At 38.5% G+C, this 20,491-nt stretch overlaps 1 protein-coding gene across 1 annotated transcript; it reads right to left on the minus strand.

Moving 5' to 3' along the window:
• Window positions 1-1,098: 1,098 nt before the first annotated feature.
• On the minus strand, window positions 1,099-19,559 carry PTAC4 (plastid transcriptionally active 4). Its single transcript, XM_089150307.1, has 11 exons — window positions 19,229-19,559; window positions 10,835-10,938; window positions 10,617-10,727; window positions 10,322-10,386; window positions 10,159-10,240; window positions 9,889-9,963; window positions 4,972-5,042; window positions 4,793-4,875; window positions 2,181-2,245; window positions 1,894-1,968; window positions 1,099-1,611 (listed from the first exon to the last, which is right to left on the minus strand). The coding sequence occupies exons 1-11, from the start codon at window positions 19,350-19,352 to the stop codon at window positions 1,492-1,494; spliced, it is 975 nt and encodes a 324-aa protein (XP_089006433.1). The 5' UTR covers window positions 19,353-19,559; the 3' UTR covers window positions 1,099-1,491.
• Window positions 19,560-20,491: the final 932 nt, after the last annotated feature.

Genomic DNA, 20,491 nt, shown 5'->3' on the forward strand with positions numbered 1-20,491 from the left:
AGACATCACATTTACAGTTAATCTTATTAGCCAATGTATGCATGATCCCTACTCCTCACACTTGGACGCAGTGTATCGTATCTTAAGGTAATTGAAGGCCATTTTAGGAAAAGGAACTTTATTTTTAGCTCATTGACACTTAAAGATTAAAACATATATAGATGTACGCTAGGCGGGGTGTCCGGATGATATTGATAGGAGATCTACCTCTAGGTATTGTGTATGTACTAGGCAACTTGGTAACTTGGAGGAACAAAAAATAGATTGTGGTTGCAAGGTCCAGTGACAAGGCTGAATTTAGGGCATTTGTGAAATACTATGGTTGAGAGGGCTACTTTAGAAGATTGGGTCAAATTTGATGGTTCCTATACATTTGTACTTAGATAGTAAGTCATCAACATAGCTTATAATTCAATAGAATATGACGGCACCAAGCATGTTGAGATTGACAAACATTTTATTAAAGAGAACATTGAGGCTGGATTGATTCACATTACCTTTGTTACCTCAAACAATAGGCAAGCTAATGTGCTTACAAAGAGCTTTAGACACCGAAGTGTTTAGTAGTATCATTGGCAAATTGGGCACGATAAATATCTATGCTCTAACTGGAGGAGGAGTGTTGTAACCGAATCGGATTGTGATCTGGGTGTTAGAAGATTTGCTTTTTAAATTTACTTTATGTTTGTGGTTTCCTTATTGAGAATAGATTTGCTAAGACTTTTTAGTGTCTATTTCCCTTGTATGATTCCCACATTCGGAAGATTTGATTTAATTTGTTCTGTATATGGTGAGCTATGACTGTAAATAAAGCTGTTGCTGTGTCCTTTGGACACAAGTCAGGAATTCTTCAATTCTTCCAAAAGGGGCATAAACGGAAGCCTCCCTATGTGGACTGTGAAGCAAACAACAGCTTAAAATAAATTCATACCCAAGGCACAAGGCTCTCACACTTTGTAGGGTCTGGGGAGGTCAGATGTACGTTGCCTTACTGGCTCATTCTTGCAAATCAACATATAATTGATTAATGGGTAAAATGACAATACCACAAGTTGCTGCAGACACAGAAACACATATTTGAAATCATAGTGATTCATTACTGTCTGTTTCTTGCAAATCAACATATAATTGACTGACGGGTAATTGGCAATAACACAAGCTGCTGCAGACACAGAAACACATATTTGAAATCATAGTGATTCACTTGATAACCATAAATGTACATAATTGAACTGTTATGAAGAAATTTAACAAAAAGGGGCTTTTGCAGATAACATGGATCACTGTGAAGCAGCAATTTATACATCAACCTAATTTACTCTGCTTCTTACTTTGCATTTTCGTGAGGTGACACATCTCGGATATCAAACTTTTAAATGATATCCATCTTCAACCTTGCAGCATTTTCTGGATCACCAAAACAATTCACAACTTACATAATATTTAACCTGATATCAACTTGAGCTTCTCAAACAGAAACTGCGGTAAAATTTAGAAATCCTGGGCCTTTTTCCTCAATTCATTGAGCTCCTTCTCAATCTCCACATCTCGAAATGGAAATGGTGTACCAGAGCTGCTAACAGCCGTTCTGCCAGGTGGGAGCTCTCCTTTCTATTAAAAAGGGGGAAAAAGTCAAAAAACAAAGGATCATCTGCTAGCATTTAATTATTAAGAGATGGGAGTTTGTCCTCCTCTATTGAATCCAAAGCCTCATGACTAAATTGAAAGGACGTGAGAAACATCGAATATTAATAAATCTGACTGTTTACACTCCGTTGTTATACTTTTTTAATTGTGGCATGACTAAAAATACAGTTTTAAATTCATAACAGAAACAGAACATCATGACCACCTAATAACAACAGTACAAACGAGAAGAGCAAGAGAACAGACCTTGGAGCTTCCTGATAGCTCTTTCTTCAAGCTTGCAAGATCATCATCAACTGATGTACTCTCCAACATGGCGAACTGTAAAAAAAAAAATCAGAATAAGATATCTAGTACGTTTTCATCAGCTCATTCCAAGTCCTTAAAGATCTTACAGAGAGCATCTATTAAAAACTCAGTTATAAGGACAACTAAAGAGTTCCCAGCATCTTACTATATTTGCAACACACTAGAAACATGACCTGCTACTTCGATGGGGGAAAATATTTTTTGAAATGGAAAGACTATCTTACCTTCCCTTCAAGATCATCAGTACTTAGTTGACCTAGTGCTTCTGCTTGGGATTCCATGGCCATAACTGCAGGAGGCAAAATGTTTATCAGCCACTACCCTAGCTGTCAGTTAGACTCTCTTAGGTGAATTGTACTGCTTAATCTTCAAAAAATAATTAAGTCCAGATTGGTCATCATTCCAACAGTTGCATTTTGACATAAACTTGATAATCATCTCAAATAAAAAAACAATTTAGCTTTATGCTAGGTTGATCCAGACAGAAGCTGTATACCCATTGAGGAGGCTATAGAAATATGTAAACCTAGCAAGATGAATCTCAATATGGTCTTAATTAACCTAAAACCTATGAATGTTCCTAGAGATTTAATCCAGCATGTTATTGCACAGAGAGAGAGGTGCCAAGTAATTCTATAGCAGTAACTAAATAAATGTACGAAGAGGATTTGGAGGGAAGCCAGGTCAAGAGATTCCCAATTACAGTTGAGTTACATCAAGGATCAGCAGTAAGCCCTTATTTGTGCGCACTTATCACGGATGAGTTACCCAAAGACATTTACAATAAGGTACCAGAGTTTTCTGTGTACGCTCTTTGTGAATGATACGTTCTGGTGGACGAGACAAAAGCAAGGATTAATGTCACATCAGAGATGTTGAGATTGACCTTGGAAACAAGAGGCCAAAACATTAGTAGATCAAATACATGGTACATGATGTGTAACTTCAGTCACACCCTAATGGATGATGAGATGGTGGAATTTGAGAAGAATGATGTCCCCAAGTGAGTATTTCAGATATTGGGGGTCCATTATCCTTTATATGTAAAGAAGGTGACATAAATAAGGATGTTTCTCAAGGATTTAAATTGGGATAGATGAAGTGGAAAAGAGGAACCAGATTAAAAAGGCGTACCATATACATGTATAAAAGGATTAGAGAGGAAAAAAAGGGAGCAAACCCGGGGCTTCTGCAACTGCAGATTATGGGGAGGGTCATAATGCACTTAGCCTTACCCACTATACAGAGAGGCTTGATAGAAACATAAAGACAGGAGAAGAATCCACAAAGGAAAAGAAAGAAAAAAGAAAAAACCTGAGGTGAGAGAATCTAGGAGTCAATCAAGTCCCTTCCAGATTCTATGATAATTCCCAATCACTAAACACATTACTACATTAGTTGAGCTACCAAACTCATAGTCAGAACTTCATTTTTACTAATTTCAAAACCACAGATTGACCGGTACATTTTATATGCATTAATAGATTGTACATAAAAAAGACTTGACCTTAGTCAGGACCGCAATAATTTAGTATGCACTTTTTCTGTGCTAATATCCCAATGTACCAACTAGCATGGTTTGAGAACTTGGTCTTGACCCAAATCTCAAGCCAGCCAAAAACCGAGATCTGGTAATTTGTCCAGGCTCAACTCGAGTGAATTTGAGGGCCCATCCTGGTGGGTTTTAGGGCTCAAGTTGGGTGGGAATTTGGTATTCAGCTATTTTTGGCTTCTAAACTTAATGGTGGTCTCATATTTGTGAGAAAACAAGTTTATATATGAGTTCAAACTTGACCCTAACTTTGAAAACCAAATAATGAAGGAATGAAAACATCTAGACTTATAAAACATGAATTTGCTACCATGAAAGTGTAGATTGGACAAAGACGTTCAACATATATTTAATCCATGTCCAAACACCTAATGTAGAACATAGTTTTTGAAAAGCACTAAATTTGGAAAGAGCATCACCTTGCTTGAAGAATGGCTTCAAAATCACTAGATCCTTGATGAGAAATTGTTTTAGAAGAGCTAAATGGAGTGTTGATGCAGCCTAGGGGGAAACCCGAACACTGTTCCGGTGAAAAATCCAGCCAAAAGATGAAAAACAACAAAGGCAGCAGAGGTCGAGGTCAAGACATCAACTTGATGAGATTCATCAGTATTTAAAATCTCAGTCAAACCGAGATCTTGGCTGAGATTTCATATTCTTTTAATTTCACACTACATCATGACTCGAGGTCTCACGAAACAGAATCTTGGCTGAGATCTCGACAAGATCTCACAAGACCTCAAACCAATGTCAACTAGGACCCTAACTTATGGGCTTATTGAATAATCTCCAAACACAAACAACATAAAAATAAAAGGTCATAGTTATTATATTAAGCAATTGCTTGTTTTTAGTCAATCTACTCATTTAGACACTCATATAGGGGCTGATAGCTTTAGAAACTAAGATATGCTGCTTCCTAGGCCCAACCTAACAAATATCTTATTTTGCAGCCCTATATCCCGTTTACTATCTTCATGGTCCACAGCCTCAGAAAACGATCTGCATTTTTAACCAGTTTTGGATTTCAACGTCTATCAATAATATTTCTATCAAATGACAAACTACATCAATACCATGATCAAGTGACAGACCGATGGGAAGAATCCAATAGTCAAAAGTGTACTAAACAAACAGAAGATAGTGACGGGGAATATCATCTGTGCGTGTTGCATGCTATTGCACAATTTGGATAGTGGCTCATTAAAAAGTTGCCAGGCACTGATAGCTGGCGAACAATACTTGTAAAATATGTCTAGACAAACAACAGTTAGGGGCCTTTACCTTTTTCCTCCATTTTCTCAAAAGCTGAAAGAGCACTACTTGTATTAACATTCCCCAACATCTCACTCACTTTGCTTGCAGTCCTAAAAGCAGTATAACATAATCCATTTACTCATTGAACATGTACAAGGAAATAACCAAAACAAAAATAAATGATGAATATGATGGTCTGGACAAACTTTGCAGACTGTGCACGTGCTTTGAGAGTATCCTTTTTGGACTTCGCCTCCTGTATCTTGCTCTCTAGAAGCTACAGAAAACCATATTTAAGTAATATACAACTGGATTACCAATGACATATCAGTATGTAACCTTATACTCAAAAACAAACTGAAACAATAAAAAGGTTTATGTGTGTAAAATCCCACAATATACTAGTTAACTAACTTTGAATCATCAATTTAACCTTGATTAACTGTTATTCTTCAATCTGAGAAATATTATGAAAGAGAAAGTTTAAGTTCAAGTCAGACTTTTAATTTAACACTCAGAATAGCAAAACCAGTCAAAAGAAATTTTCCTATCTGATGCTGGAAGAGATTAAGAAACAGTCATAATTGTTAGAATACATATTTGAGGGGCAAAAAGGTGGTCTCAGGCACTAATCCTGGAAAGGCCTGAAAGTTGAATTTGCATAGGATTTTCCTTCCGTCTTTATCGTTTACTCTTGTATACTCAGCTCTAGCATTCCAGTTTCAAGACCTTAATCTAAATAAGAATCAGACATATCTCTAGGATACTGAAACAACTATACACAATTAAGAAAGAACTTATCTGTTGACTTGAAATGAGTGCCAAAGGAGGCAGGGAGAGAGAAACAGCTGAGTTGTTCACAATGAACAGGTCTCAAAGGTCTGACCAGGTTTGACCCTCACTTGTTGGTTAGAGATTCAACAAATAGCATTACAGCACCAATGAAATAGACATTATCATTAGTTCATTACTAAACCTAATCATTGCTATACTCCTCCCTTCTAATAGATCACAGCAGTTGAATAACTCCTATTTGTATAACTAATTCTCCCGCCCTGTTATTATGGAAACCATAAAAGGTACAGCCCCTTAAATAAAATTTTTGAATGATAAGACTAACCTTAAAACTGCCAGCCATGTAATTAAATAAGAAAGCTAACCAGTTAGGTAGCTAGACAGGGCCTCGAAGAGCCACAAAGGAAAAGGGAAAGAAAAAAAAAGATGAGACATAACCCCTATTATATATATATATATATATATATATATATATATATATATTAATGTGACTTTTTATATAGTAGGTTTTACAAGTTCATTGATGGTAAACCTTGGCTCCCAGTAAGGTCAGCAGGACCATAGTCATCCATCTCCCTTGTGGTCACCAATAAGATCTTCAACCACAACCAGACAATTAAACTATGGTTGTCACTGTTGTCAAAGCTGTCTGTTGATGTGCACTGCACTGGCAGATGTGGAACGATTGAGTCATGGCTGACAGCAGCAAAGAAGGCATCATGGCAGTTGTGTATTCTGATAGCTACAAAGGAGGTTCGATCCAATTCAAAATTGAGCCCTCCAGCACCGGAACAGACCAACAGACATCAGTTTCAGTACAGCCGACACCGGTTGATAATAGAGGATACATGCACTTGGATCTGACAAGCATTGATGCGAAGGAATCTTTGTCAATGTAAAGTAGATTCAGTGCATTCTCCCGCAGCATTGTATGGTCTGCCTGAACCACTGGTTGATGTGTTAATACTGGAATCTGGCCAGCAAACCAGAGGCGGGTTGTTCCTCTGGAGTTTTTAGGCATTTTCAGGCCAAAACGGAGACACTGGAATAAAGTCAATCCAACAGAATCTTCTTCCAATGATGCAGAAATAAAGTCAATCCAATGCCGGATGGGTGCAATTCTGTCCATCTTTCTGAAGATAAGCAGAATATGGTCAAACAGCAGGTGGCTTAACCTGGTCCACATTTGCCTGTAGGTTAGGGCTCTCTCTGTTCGTTTTTTGAGTGTTGCAAACACCTGAACTCCAAACAGGAAACAGAAAAATCCCTAGGCTAAGAAGAGAAACAGAGTAGGGCTTCTTCCTTAAATCCAGTCAAATACTTAACTATTGAGTGATTCATTGCATCCTTGAACACTATGAGATTTGGTTGCTGAGCTTTCATGTAAACCAAAACGGTTTTTGAATGGTGACACTGTCTTCTCAAAGTATCAAGAATCAAAATGAAGCAATGTTTGCAAGAGTTTCCACTCTATAACTCATTTTATTTGTATTCAAGTAATTATGAGCTAGATGCCTAGATCTAGGTCATGTAATGTTAAATACCTAGATTAGCTTCTGCTTGCATTGAACAGCAAAGTTATAAGCCTATTAGTTATTATATTATGGTGTTCACTGTGTTCTGGACAAGGGCGTTGCAGCTCCCTGATGGTTGTAGCTACCTAAAATTTGGTATTGTCACCTCCTCCTAGTTGTAGCTCTCAGTAAACCAGGTGTAGTAGCTCCTTGTCCATTTCAGGAAAAGTACTGAATTCGATGTACGGATCATGTGATCAATTACTTCGGAGCACTTGTTTATGATAAGTGAGCACTTACATATCTCAGATAATGTGAGGAAAATGCTAAAAAAGTTCACTATCAAAGATTGCAAGCCTAAGGGGTGGACCTCGGTGCGAAGGTCAGTGAACCACAGTTGTAACTTGAGGTCAAGGCATCAAAACAGCTTCCTGGGGTAAGGCTGCATGGAAACCTGCCCTTCCCCCCTCTCAGGGCTCTTCTTGTGCAGAAGCCTTCGGCACCAGGTTCACCCTTTTATCAAAGATTGTGAGCCTGTCAATACACTATGATGACTGGGTATAAGTTGAGCAAGGACAATGACTCTCCAGCAGTTGACCATACCATGTATAGGTAAATGTTTGGAAGTCTTCTGCAGGTAGAATGCATGGTATCTAGATTCCAGGCTAATCCAAAGGAGATTCATGTGACAACCATTGAGCATAGTTCGTGATATCCTGGGTGCAAGGATTTCACTCTTATCTTCATCCTCAAATGTCTTGGCTGTGCAGATGACACGAAGAGCACAAGTGGAGGTGCATTCTTCCTTGGCAACAGGTTGGTTGCACTGGTACAGCAAGAAGCAGCAGATAGTCTCCCTATCTGCAGCAAAGGAAAAATGAGAGTTGACCTCTTGTACTCAAGTTCCTCGGATGAAGCAGATATTGAAGGATTTGGAAATTGAGTTGAGAAAGCCAGCATCGATGTAGCATGACTGCATGACCACACAACTCAAGTGCCGTCAACAGTTCCAAGAATCTGGTGAAGCACTCTCAAACCAAGCATAAAGCCATCAAGTATCACTTCTGAAGGACAATCATTGCTGAAGTAGAAATTCAACTGAAATTCATTTCCACAGCAGAATGGCAGCAAACATCTCCACCAAACCACAGTCCCAAGGATGTCTACGAATATCTTCAACTCTACAATAGTATTTGGAATGGCTACTCTTCCCAAGTGTACAATGGGTAGGGGGCGCATACTTCTCGTATATCCTTTGCTCACATACTGGACTCAAAGGTATCCTGTGTGGCAAACTTTGGACTTGTCGAGGAGGAAGAAATGTGCTCACCACCGTATGAGAGAGAAATGGTATGGAGGAGAGAAGTTCCATAGGGCTGCGTTTGTTTGCAAAGGTGGGGTGGGAAAAAAAAACATGTGGGCCCCATGTGTAGTGGGGTGAGGGAGAAGGAAAGGAAAGGAAAGGAAAGGGTTTTGTGGAAAAGTGATAGTGGTGGGTCTCACTTTTTACTTTTCCAAACTTTTCCACAAAATCCCACCAAATTTGTGGGGTTTTAAAAAGCCTTGGGGTGGGAAAGTTGGGCTACCACCTCACCAGACAAGTTTCCTTGATTCAAGCAAGCTTGTCTCTCACTTTCCCACCCCAAGCAACCAAACAATATACACTTTTAGGAAAAGTAGAAAAAGTTTGCTTTTTTCAAGAATTTTCCCACCCTTTTTCCCACCCCACCTTTATTCTAGCAAACAAACGCAGCCTAGGTATCACAGATGGGGAGTTTGTAGCATGCAGAATAGTGCAGCAAAGTGGAAATAGGAAAAAGAGTTATAAGTGATGTAGCACTAGATTGAAGTGGATCAACTAGAAGCAGTTACACAGGGTCTTGGAGCCCTACACTTAACGTCAGGGTTGATGGGATTTCCTTCTTGTTTTATAGGGTGAGGGGTTTGGTGGGGTGATTACGTGAAGTTGATGTAGGATAGGATAAATGTTGAAAGTTACAAACCAGGTTATTAGGTTTGGGGTTATGGAGGATTCCTAGTAGAAATGGGATTAAAGGGTAAGGGGTAATGTTAGTCAACCAGTTGGGTAGATTGATATGAAACTAGGATTGAGTCTCCCTTACAGTTGGGAGAAGATTTTATAAAAAATTCAGCAGACTATAACCGTCAAATTGGCTGGGCAGAGTTCTAGCAAAAAACACGTGTATGAACTTTAACGAGGTACCTGCAAGTTTGCAAAGCACCAACTTGTTTAAACTTGAAACTTGAACTAATCTGGAAATGTGGACGATAGGGTTTTAATGGAATGCTTGCACAGCGAAGGGGACCGAGTGTGGGGATGATATACGATGGCTGCGGGTTGATTCTGAATGGATTCTAAATGGTGAATTTGGTCTGTGGGTAGGTTTTATTAAGCTAGGTTTCCAAGAAGGAAAGCAGAAAGCACTTAAGCTAGGTTCCGAGATTAGAATGTTTAGGAAGAGAATAATGGGCCCCCCCCATATGAGATTATATCACTTCTCCACACAGGAGCATTTTAATGTTTAGGAAGAGAATAATGGGGTTTAAATCAAGACTTACTTGAGGACTGAAGGATTGATGGCTGCAAGCAAGAATCCTTATATGTATTTGGTCATCTAGACTAGCTTTTGCTATACATATGTACTGCATTGTCCGTACCTTGAAATAAATTTTAGAAAGATTGTTCTAGTTGAAATAATATAACAATAGAAATAAGCTTTAAAGCAAGTTACCTGATCCACTAGCAACTAAAAAAGTTGGAAATTAGCAAAAGTTTGTAACAGCATAACATACCCGAGTATTTGAGACAAGATTGTCAACAATTGTCTTCTGCTGATCAAGCTGCGTCTTCAATGCAGTTGCATTATCCTGTAAAATATACTTATATGTATACTGAAAGCCTTTTATTGCAAGAACTCAATTATTGGATAATGAAAACGAAAACAAAAGATGTAGCCTGTATCATGTGAATGGTTCACTGGTAGGGAAGTTTCCTGATTCAAAATGTTCTACTGAAAAATCACAGTTCAACAGTGAAAATTTTCATTTATATGAACAGCTTACAGCATACGATTTACGCCTCTTAAGGGCTTCACGAGCAAGATCCTCATCTCCTTTACCAAGAGCAAGTTGTGCCCTACGATACCTTTATCCAAACAAAGAACAAGGGTTAAATTTATGCATTGACCAACATCCAGACACATGAAAAATGCCTAAAAAATATTACCAATCTTCTGAAGCCTGTTCTGCTGCTTTGTATTTGTTTTGCAATTGCTTTTGGGAGGCTAGAACCTTCACATAAATGACAAATTTAGCATAACTAAAAGATAATTAAAAAATAAATTGGACGGGTTAACATGACCGCTGCATATAGTGGAAGAAATTTTGAAATTTTTGTGAAAAATGCCAAACTTCCTTGTAGTTCCTCTTTTAACCCCAAACCAGGGGGAAAAAGTGTAAAAGAAAAAAATAAAGACTCCAGGATAAAACAGATGAGGGGAATCAATGACCATGAAACATACCTGGGCTGTGGCTTGCCGCATCTTTGTCAAGTCATCATTCATTTCAAGAACTGTTTGCTCCAAGATCTTCTCTGGGTCTTCAAAAGAGCTTACAATTGCATTTGCATAAGACTACACTTATGGAAAAAAGCAAATTATATTGAAAGTATGTCGACGAAATAATAGACTCAAGCTGTTACAGTATGTAGTTAAATGGAAGCAATGTCCCCACATCTCACCTTGATAACTCTAGCAAACCGATCAAACAGATTCATCTGAGCACCAAGAGCTCCCCTACCTTGTCCATTACACCTATATCTAGTAGAATAGGTAATGCGCATCCCTACAAGATTTGGTAGCCAAAATAAAGATTATGTATTTACATATAAACAAAAGCTAAAATCTTGAACAGTCGAGAGTCGACACTATAATTTTGGGAACAGGAAACATTGCAGGCTGGGGCAAAGAGAGAGAGACAGGCAAAAGAAATACTTTCCCCTGGGGCAGCGAGAAGAGTATCTTTTTGTTGAACTCCATTAGGGGGACAAAACATTTAGGATGAAAAACAGATAACTCATCCTCATTTCAACCAAACGGGGTAGCGGTATGATGAGAACATGGTGGGAGATCTCGCGAGATATCTCGTTTTTTCACATTGGTGAGACGAGATGGAGGTCGAGATCTGCGAGTTGAGATATCTCGCCATATCTCGCCCCGCTCGCGGAACTCTTGTTTTGCCTTTTTGTGGATTTTGGCTGAATTTTCACTTGCACTCTCTTAGCACATCTACAACAAGGCGGATCATCATTCTCTACTTGTCTTTGTTTATGTTTAATGATTTATATAGAACTTCTAATGGTTGTATATTATTTTATTCTTGAAAATTGAGTTGTGATACTCATATGGATGGTTTTGATAACATTTAAGTTGTTGATGCATTTGATATACTTGCTTTTCATTTATATGCTTTAAGATTCTATATTACATGTTGTATAACTTGCATTCCCTAATCCTCTACATTTCAGTTTCACACTTGGGTGCTTAGAATCATACATGGGTTGTTTTGACAAATCCAAGGCCACCACGTGTTCAAGGCCTTAAATAGCTATACGTTTCACCCAATTGGGCCCTTACCCACCGGTGGGCCACCGGTTGCCGAATTGTATTCTCGCCGAGATCTCTCGAGATCTCTCGCTGGTCGAGATCTCTCTTTTCGGTGGCGAGTCTCTCTCGGGCGAGTCTCTCTTTTCGGTGGCGGTCTCTCTCGGGCGAGTCTTCTCCATGGATGAGAATCATATGCATCACATTTTTTTTCTTTTGGGTGGGGGGGGGGTTGGAGGGGGATGAATAAAGAGTTTTTCATGGCAAAGAGGAAAAAGAAAAGGAGGTGGGAGCAACAACCGACACAAGCCAAACACAAAGGCCTGCCAAGAAAGGCAAGGACCTGCAAAAAGAGAAAGAAAAACCCTTAGCTAATCAGAACAACAAAGCCCCACCAGGAGCTGGGGGAAAGAAGCACCACCAGGCACCGGGAGTCCACCGGGACTAACCAGGCTCCAAATTTCCATGACTGAGGGCATAATTTTTTATTTCCATACTCAGGGAAATTCCTCAAATTAATAGGCAAGGAGTAAGCAAAGGCTGGATTTTGGAAGAGGTATGCTGGAACCATGCCAGTGGAAAACATGAATGGGAGGATAAGGTTGCTTGTTACAAAATGAGAAATAAGAATAATAGGTCACCCGAATTCCTAGTTGTTTGGAGATGGGGGTATTCTTGTCCCAATATCAAGTCATGGTTTGAGATTTTGTGACCTATTTGATTTCAAGAAGCCTTGAAACAAAACAGTGGCCACTTTATAGGCATATATAGATATAACCCCATTTCCACCTGAGAATTTCAGAAATATAAAACCTGAATCTTTCAACAAAAGTTCTTCATTTTGCAATTGAATCAACGCTTGACAGAACTTGAAACATAGGTATGAGGCCCAAACTACCATTTTGGGAGCCCTTTTTTATGTTCTGAAGGTTCAAATATGTTTAGAGATGATTAACTAGGATTCCCTTTTTTAGGCCATAATATGGCTAGTTGACCACCCAAAAAAGGGGGCAAACCCGGTGCAAAAGGCGTTCATACAAGCAAAGTCTGGGGTGCAATTTTACTATGCAGCCTTACCCCCAGAAATTTTTGCTGAGATGCTGTTTCAATGCCTTAACTTCACCAGTGTTTTGCTGCTGGTCCCAAGCCCGGGTAAAGGAGGAGGGTTGGTACGTTATGTTGGCAGCCGGCACTGGAAAAAATCTAACCAAACCCTTTTTCATGGATTCAACCTTATATGATAAACAGTATGCTAGAGCGTTCCCCGACAAAAGAAGCGACGTGCTACACTATGGCCCAGGTGTAGTGATAAGTGGGCAAGGGTTAGCTAAGGCATCCCTGTAAGCGATGCATTGCATCGGTGGCTGGATACAATGATAAGTAGGCAAGGGTTCCCATGCCGTGGATAAGTGCAAGTAAAGAAGCTAGTCCAAAAACGTCAAATTAGATTGGCATCTTGGAACATAGGATCTTTAACAGATAAAAACTTAGAATTGATAGATGTTATGAGGAAAAAAATGATTAACATAGTTTGATTCAAGAGACTAGTTGGAAGGGTAAAAAAGCTAAAGAGTTGGATGACTTTAAACTTTGGTATACTGAGGGATAAAACTAATAAAAATGGAGTAGGTATAATAATGGATAAAGATTTTAAGAATGATGTGGTGGATGTTAAAAGAGTGGGTGATAGGATTATTGCTATCAAGCTTGTAATGGAGAAAGAGATTGTAAATATAATTTGTGCATATGCACCTTAAGTAGGATTAGTTGAAAGTCTAAAGTTAGAATTGGGAAAGTATGGATAGATTAATGCAAGGAATTCGTTAAGAAATTTTTTTTTATCATATTAGGTGATCTAAATGGACATATTGGAAAAGATCAAAGAGGCAATTAGAGTGTACATGGAGGCTATGGTTTTGGAGAGAGGAATGAGAAAGGGATTTCAATTTTAGATTTTATTGTTGCTTTTGATCTATGAATTGTAAATACTTACTTCAAAAACGAGAAAGGAGAACGTAATTACCTTCAAAAGTGAACATCTTAGAAGCCAAATAGATTTCTTCCTAACTAGAAGGACTGATAGATTGTTGTGCAATGATTGCAAAGTGATACCGGGGAAAGCTTAACTGCACAATATAGACTTGTGGTCTTGGATATGTACCTAACGTCAAAAACTCGTAAAATGTGCAAGGTTAACTATCCCAGAATAAGATGATGGAACTTGAAAGGAGAGTGTTTGAAATCCTTCACTAATGAAGTAGTCAAACAAGGAAAGTGGGATTTTAAGGGGGATATTAATGCGATATGGAATGAGATGGCTATGTGTATCATAAAGGTGGCTAAAGATGTCCTAGGTGAATCAAAAGGAAAACTCCATTCTTATAGAGAGACTTGGTGATGGGATAGTGAGGTTCAAGCTACCATTAGGAATAAGAAAGGTAGATTTAAGACATGGCAAAGAACTAAGGATTTTGAGGATCTTCAAAGGTATAGGTTGGCTAGAAATGAAACTAAGAAAATTGCGGAGCAACAAGGGAGAAGAAGTATGAAGAGTTATACATTAAGTTGGGCATGAAGGGGAAAAATCTATTTATAAGATAACTAAAATAAGGGATAGGAAGAGTAGAGATCTTGACCGTGTTAGATGCATTAAAAATGGAGATGGTAAAATACTAGTATGTGATGAGGACATTAAGAAAAGATGGAAAATCTGTTTCTCTAGTCTACTAAACGAGCATGCTTCAAGCACCTGTGATTTGGATGATTACACCATTCACCAAGACACCAATTTTCAAACATATATGTGGAGAATTTCGATGTCCAAAGTAAAAGAAGCACTAAAGAGGATGAAACTAGGCAAAACACAAGGTCCTGATGAAATCCTAATAGAAGTATGGAAGAGCTTAGGAACCCGCGGGTTTGTTTGGTTGGCTAAGTCGTTTAATAAGATTATGAGCACAGGGAAAATGCCAGATGAATGGAGGAAAAGCATCGTGGTTCCAATTTACAAAAATAAAGGAGATATTCAAAGTTGTAATAACTATTGAGGCATTAAACTGATGAGCCATACTATGAAATTATGGGAGAGAGTAATTGAAACCCGTTTGAGACACTTGACTACAATTACGGAGAACCAGTTTGGGTTTATACCGGGAAGGTCTATAACGGAGGCTATTTACCTAATTAGGAGACTTATGAAAATGTATAGAGAGTGCAGGAAATACATTCATATGGTATTTATTAACCTAGAAAAAGCTTATGATAGAATTCCTAGAGCATTAATTTGGCAAGTACTACAAAAAATAAGTGTTGCAAGTAAACATATAGACATAGTTAAGGATATGTATGATGGTTCAATGACAAGTGTAAGGATAGTGGGGGGACAAAGTAATGAATTCCCAATTACAGTTGGGCTACATCAAGGATCAACTTTAAGCCCATATTTATTTGCACTTGTAATGGATGAATTAACCAAAGACATTCAAGACAAAGTCCCTTGGTGTATGCTTTTTGCTAATGATATTGTGTTGATAGATGAGACTCAAGTGGGATTAATACTAAGTTAGAATTATTGAGAGCAGCTTTGGAATCAAGAGGCTTTAAATTAAGTAGAAAGAAGACAGAATATCTAGTTTGTAACTTTAGTCATGATCGGGCAGACGATGAGTTGGCAAAATTTGATGATAAGGAAATTCCTCAAATTGATTCTTTTAGGTACCTAGGTTCAATCATAAACAAAAGAGGTGATAAAGAGGATGATGTTTCTCAAAGAATTAAAATAAGGTGAATGAAGTGGAGAGGTGCGTTTAGGGTCTTGTGTGACCAACGTATTCCATTAAAGTTTAGAGAAAAATTCTATAGGACCGTTGTTCAACCAGCTATGATGTATGGTGCAAAGTGTTGGGCTGTTAAAAAGAATTATATAGATAAACTCAGTGTAAAAGAAATGAGGATGCTAAGATGGATGAATGGCAAAACTAGGAAGGATAAGATAAGGAATGATCATATTAGAGTTGGTCTAGGAGTTGCTTCCATAAGTGACAAGCTTCGGGAAAGTCGTTTGAGGTGGCACGACCATATTCAACGGAGACCTATAAATGCCCCTATACGGAGAAGTGATATAATCCAAATTAAAGGAACTAGAAGAGATAGAGGTAGACCTAAGATAACCTTAAGAGAAGTGGTGAGAAAGGATATGCATATTTTAGGCCTTGTATCTGACATGGCCTCAAGTAGAACTAATTGGAAGGCAAGAATCCATGTAGCCAACCCCATTTAGTTGGGACAAGGCTTATTGTTGTTGTTGTTTCAATGCCTTAAACCAGGCTACAACTAAGGCTAGTTGATCACCAAAGTCCAAAATATTACCGGTTTATCTTAAACTATGGTAGGAGATATTCTAAACACATCTAATCCAGTACTAATCATCCAGTCGATGTCTTGGTCAATGAAATACTAAAAGCAATTAATGCAGATGTGGGAAACATAGTTGCCAGGGCATTGGTTAGGAGCCTAATCAACTCACGTCTAGGTCCCTTTTAACACCTTGGTCACCAAGATGTCGTGATAGGTGAGGTAGAGAACATAAGAAGTATTAACTCGTTAGTTACAATTTTTATTTTAAATTTAGGGCTCTAGAAGACATTATTTCAGTCAACAAGTCAACTTAATTGATGGTTGCATAGGTATTGTGACAAACCCTAATGCAAGAGTCCATAGTCCAAATTTTGGTCGAAACCACGGTTGAAAATTTGGTTCCTTGCCTAGCCAAGACAAAACCAGGGGGCAAAAGTTTTTTCCCTGGTTTCGATTAAGTTTGATAAATCCTATTTAAAAGTCCCAAATCTTGATCGAGTTCTATGAAATTTCGCACGACTCACAGATGCTGCTGATCAAAATTTTAGTGATTTCCTCCATTTTTTGCCTCTTAATCAAGGTTGTCAAGGGGGCAACATGAAGTGAGACGATAAAGGGCAACAAAAACCAAGGTAACAGCCAAGCAAAGCGACAAGGCAACACTAGGTCGCCTTGACCCAAAAAAGGTCAGGAAACCTAGGCGACACCTTCTCAACCTTGCTCTTAATCATAATTCATTTCTCTTCCTTCACCTTTTTTTCTACTTGCTCTATGGAGACATTCCTTAAGGAGCATATGGTGGAGTTGTTGGATATGGGAGGTCATCTACTAATGCTAGTAGTATGTCGGATATGGGCATGGGGATGGTTGAGTTGCTCTTTGCGGATTCCATCTTTGGATGTCCATCTACTAATGCTAGTATCAGGTCGGCGTATCCTATCACAATCCATTCTCTAATGATATATTTCCTAGGTTGGAATATCTAGCTTATGTTGGCAATAACACCTATAGATTCATAGTGTTGGACTACCTAAGTAAATATTCCAAGACCATGACATGGGAGTCTTTTGTCCAGTACTCAGAAAAGTGAATCAGATCTTACTAGTACTACGCATCATGGAAAATTTTCTAGGTTTCGACCACGTCTAGGTTTTGAGGCTGGTTGAAACTGAAACTTCGATCCTAGTACAGGACCCAAGTCTCACACCAAATGAAGGCTAAGGACAAGCGAAATCCTAGGCCTCCTGCCCAGCAGTACATTCATAGAGTAGTAGAATTTTATAAATAGTTTTTCTACAGGTATGCAATTCACAGTGGCAGTTTAGTAATTCTACCCAATTTAAAGTCAGGGACAGCAAGGTCAATTTAGCTTTTCAGTCTTTTAATTAAAGTCTACTTTTATATCGGCTTTTATTGCAGTTCACATTAGGCTTTCTTAGTCAATAAGAAGTAGGTTCTGCTGTCCCCCCACCAGATAAAGGAGCATACGGTTCAATTAATCAAGTTAATGAAGTTATCCTTCAAGCTTGAGTGCTTTCTGTGTGAATTTGCTACTGCATTGCTGGTGTAGTTAGATCTTGGTTAAGGTACCCCCAAGGGTTGAATAAAATTAGGGTTCTTGATGAGATCAAGCCAGATCCTTCTGTGGCTGAAGAGAATGGACTCAGAATCTCCATTACAGCTCCTCCGGAGTAGCTCCAAGGCTCCGCCATCCAGGACCCCATCCCCCTTCTCTTTTCAACTCCCTACCCTGGTTCCATCCCTTCTGCCCTCCATAATCAAGAAGCTTCATAAATCCTTAACCTTCCAAGAAAATTCTATCAAATTGCAGCCATAACATCACCAAATAAACCCCCTACCTTCATCCAAAATCCAGCCTATTCTGACCAGCCAAACCCTGCATACCCAATTCTTGATTTGAAAACCTAAAATCAAGAAACCCTATAACTTTTATTCTACCAATGCAAATCCTTCCCAAGAGTCTAACCATTATCCTCTAAGTTCGGATCAAGTTTTATTGGATTCCGAACTCTCTAAGCACCCTTCCCCAAGCCCATCACATAGGCATATCTCATTTGCTCCCTATTTACAAAAACCTTACCCTTTGACCTGAAAACCAACCTAATCTGTTTGAAACCTAACTTAACCTCCACAGCTGTTTGATGCTGACTTCTCCATCTTCCCCTACTCAAATATTAGTATTTTCTAGTCTGGCCTCAAATATGGCTGATTGGAAGGAAAAGTTCCATGTAGCCAACCCCATTTAGTCGGGATAAGGCTTGTTATTGTTGTTGTAGCTGTTGTTGTTGTTGTTGTAAGTTCCTTGTAGAGCAACACAGAAAATGGAAATGGAAATGGAAATGGAAAACGTAGAAATGCATTGGCCTTTATCATTGTTTTTTAATTTTTGGTGGGCTAAGTAGCGAGAACTTTCGAACAGCCTTTACCACATTTAAGTGATCTAATTAAGAAATAAACAGCACAAGCAAAATCCCCAAAAAGCAGTTTGTGAATGAACAAACTGGATTCCATATTACAAGAAATTGATGAACAATATTCATCTTCAATTCCAATGTCCTTACTAGTAGCACGCTAACTAAGGAAAATTTAGAATCACTCAAGAGGATCTCAAAAGCCTAAATAAACTGAAATTTGGTTTCTGCTCCAAGTACAAAGGACCAAAGATATGTGTACCGTGTAAACCAGGAAGACAATTGTATGTTTTCTCCCAAGTCCCACCTCATCAAGCAAAGATGGACAAACTTAACCCAGAGAAGAAAATATTTTTGCCCCGTATGACACTTTCTACCAACACCACTGTTAATTGCAATTTGAATCTTACACGCATGTTAATGTTTGTATCGGTTCTTTTTTCTTTTTTTTTTAATCTTCAATGCGTAAGCATTTTAGTTAATGTCACTATTCAGATCAACCAAATAAACATTTCAATTCAACATAATAGAAATAAAACCGAGGATCACACGAAACAAAAATCTATTTTCTTCACCCAAATTTCGACCTCAAAAAGTGCGACAATTCTTTGCGGAGAAGTCCAGCAAAGAGAGATAGAATTGTAAAGAAAAGACTCCAACCACATAAATTGAAGATTGCGAGGGAAGAAGAAAAATGAAAATCACCTAGCAGATAAGAGAGTGACATTAGCCAAAGGGGCTTACCTCCATCACTAAGAAAAGATGTTCTCAGTGGCCTCCTGGCCACTACAAGCCTATTGGAAGAGGCTTGCAAGGAAGAGGATGGAGACGATGCCAAGCTTAATCCTATGGGTGCTTTCATCGCCATTTCAAGAAGGGAGGTCGGTACCCTCTACAGAAATTGGTGAAAAGCGATTGAATGAGAGAACTAGTGAACAGAATTGATTCCCAGAAAGGTTTTCTATCAAACGCAAATTGGTATTTTGAATTTTTTGCTGAGTTTCTGGTTTTATTTCCTCGTGCTTTTCTATCTGGTGAGTAACGGGCACCGATGAGCCATTAAACAGCAGCAGGACTGGGGGAGAGCAACTGGGTTTTCTTCGTTCGGATCGGGCTGCCTAGCAACGATGCTGTTCGAATCCGGTCCAGGTTGTGAACCGGAAACTTGCCCGGTTTCAATCAGATCAGACCGGTTAATATAAGTTGTAAGCATCTTATTGGGAAATTTTCCAAGGCCACCTCTTACTTAAATTAATGCCAACCTCGAAGCTACCAATTTTATCAATTTTATCTTATAAGGGTGTCAATCAGTACCGTATCATACCAAATTTACACAATATGATACAGTTTTGATATTTACAAAAACAATTTAGTACAGTTTCGGTATTAATTCCATGCAAAAAAACGATTTAAATACAACATCAAATAAGGTACAATTTTTGGTACGAACGAACCCATGCCACTTTTGTCATTACTTCACTAAGATCCTATTGAAATTGCAATCAAACAATCAATAGAATTTGATATTAACAGATAAAAATTAGGTAAATCTAAGAAGAGGAGTGAGGGACAAAACAAAAAAAATGAAACAAGAAATTAGGGATAGGGTAAAGGTAAAGTGTTCTAATTGTAAATTTATATTTATAACCCTTAATTTGGTATGGTACCAATTGGTACGATTTCAGTACGTATCAACAGTATGAGTACCTGAAACTGAAACCATTCTAACGAAATTCAGTTTTGGTACGTACCGCACCGAATCTTGAATGGTGCGATGCGGTTGTAGACGGTGCAATTTGGTACAATTAAACGATTTCGGTACACAATCGACACCCTTAATCACATAAACCAAATCGAATAAAACAAATCAAGTTTAATCTATTTATGTTACTATTTTCAACTCAAGCCCGAGACGAAATAAAAAGGGAAACCCTCTGTTGGCTCCCACGTACTCGAAAATAGCCGATAATTATTTGGAATATAGGAGAGATGATAGACTTTTAAACT

The sequence above is a fragment of the Hakea prostrata genome, chromosome 3, assembly GCF_041222555.1.
Source record: "Hakea prostrata isolate BN-2017 chromosome 3, UWA_Hpros_2, whole genome shotgun sequence".
Lineage (NCBI taxonomy): Eukaryota > Viridiplantae > Streptophyta > Magnoliopsida > Proteales > Proteaceae > Hakea > Hakea prostrata.

What these genes read in the sequence shown, in the direction of transcription:
- PTAC4 (XM_089150307.1), bottom strand. Translation starts at nt 19,352, where the DNA reads ATGGCGATGAAAGCACCCATAGGATTAAGCTTGGCATCGTCTCCATCC. An exon ending in ATCTTGTCTCAAATACTCGG is followed by an intron (nt 5,043 to 9,888) that starts GTATGTTATGCT and finishes GGTTTTCTGTAG; the next exon opens with CTTCTAGAGAGCAAGATACA. An exon ending in GCACGTGCACAGTCTGCAAA is followed by an intron (nt 4,876 to 4,971) that starts GTTTGTCCAGAC and finishes TACTGCTTTTAG; the next exon opens with GACTGCAAGCAAAGTGAGTG.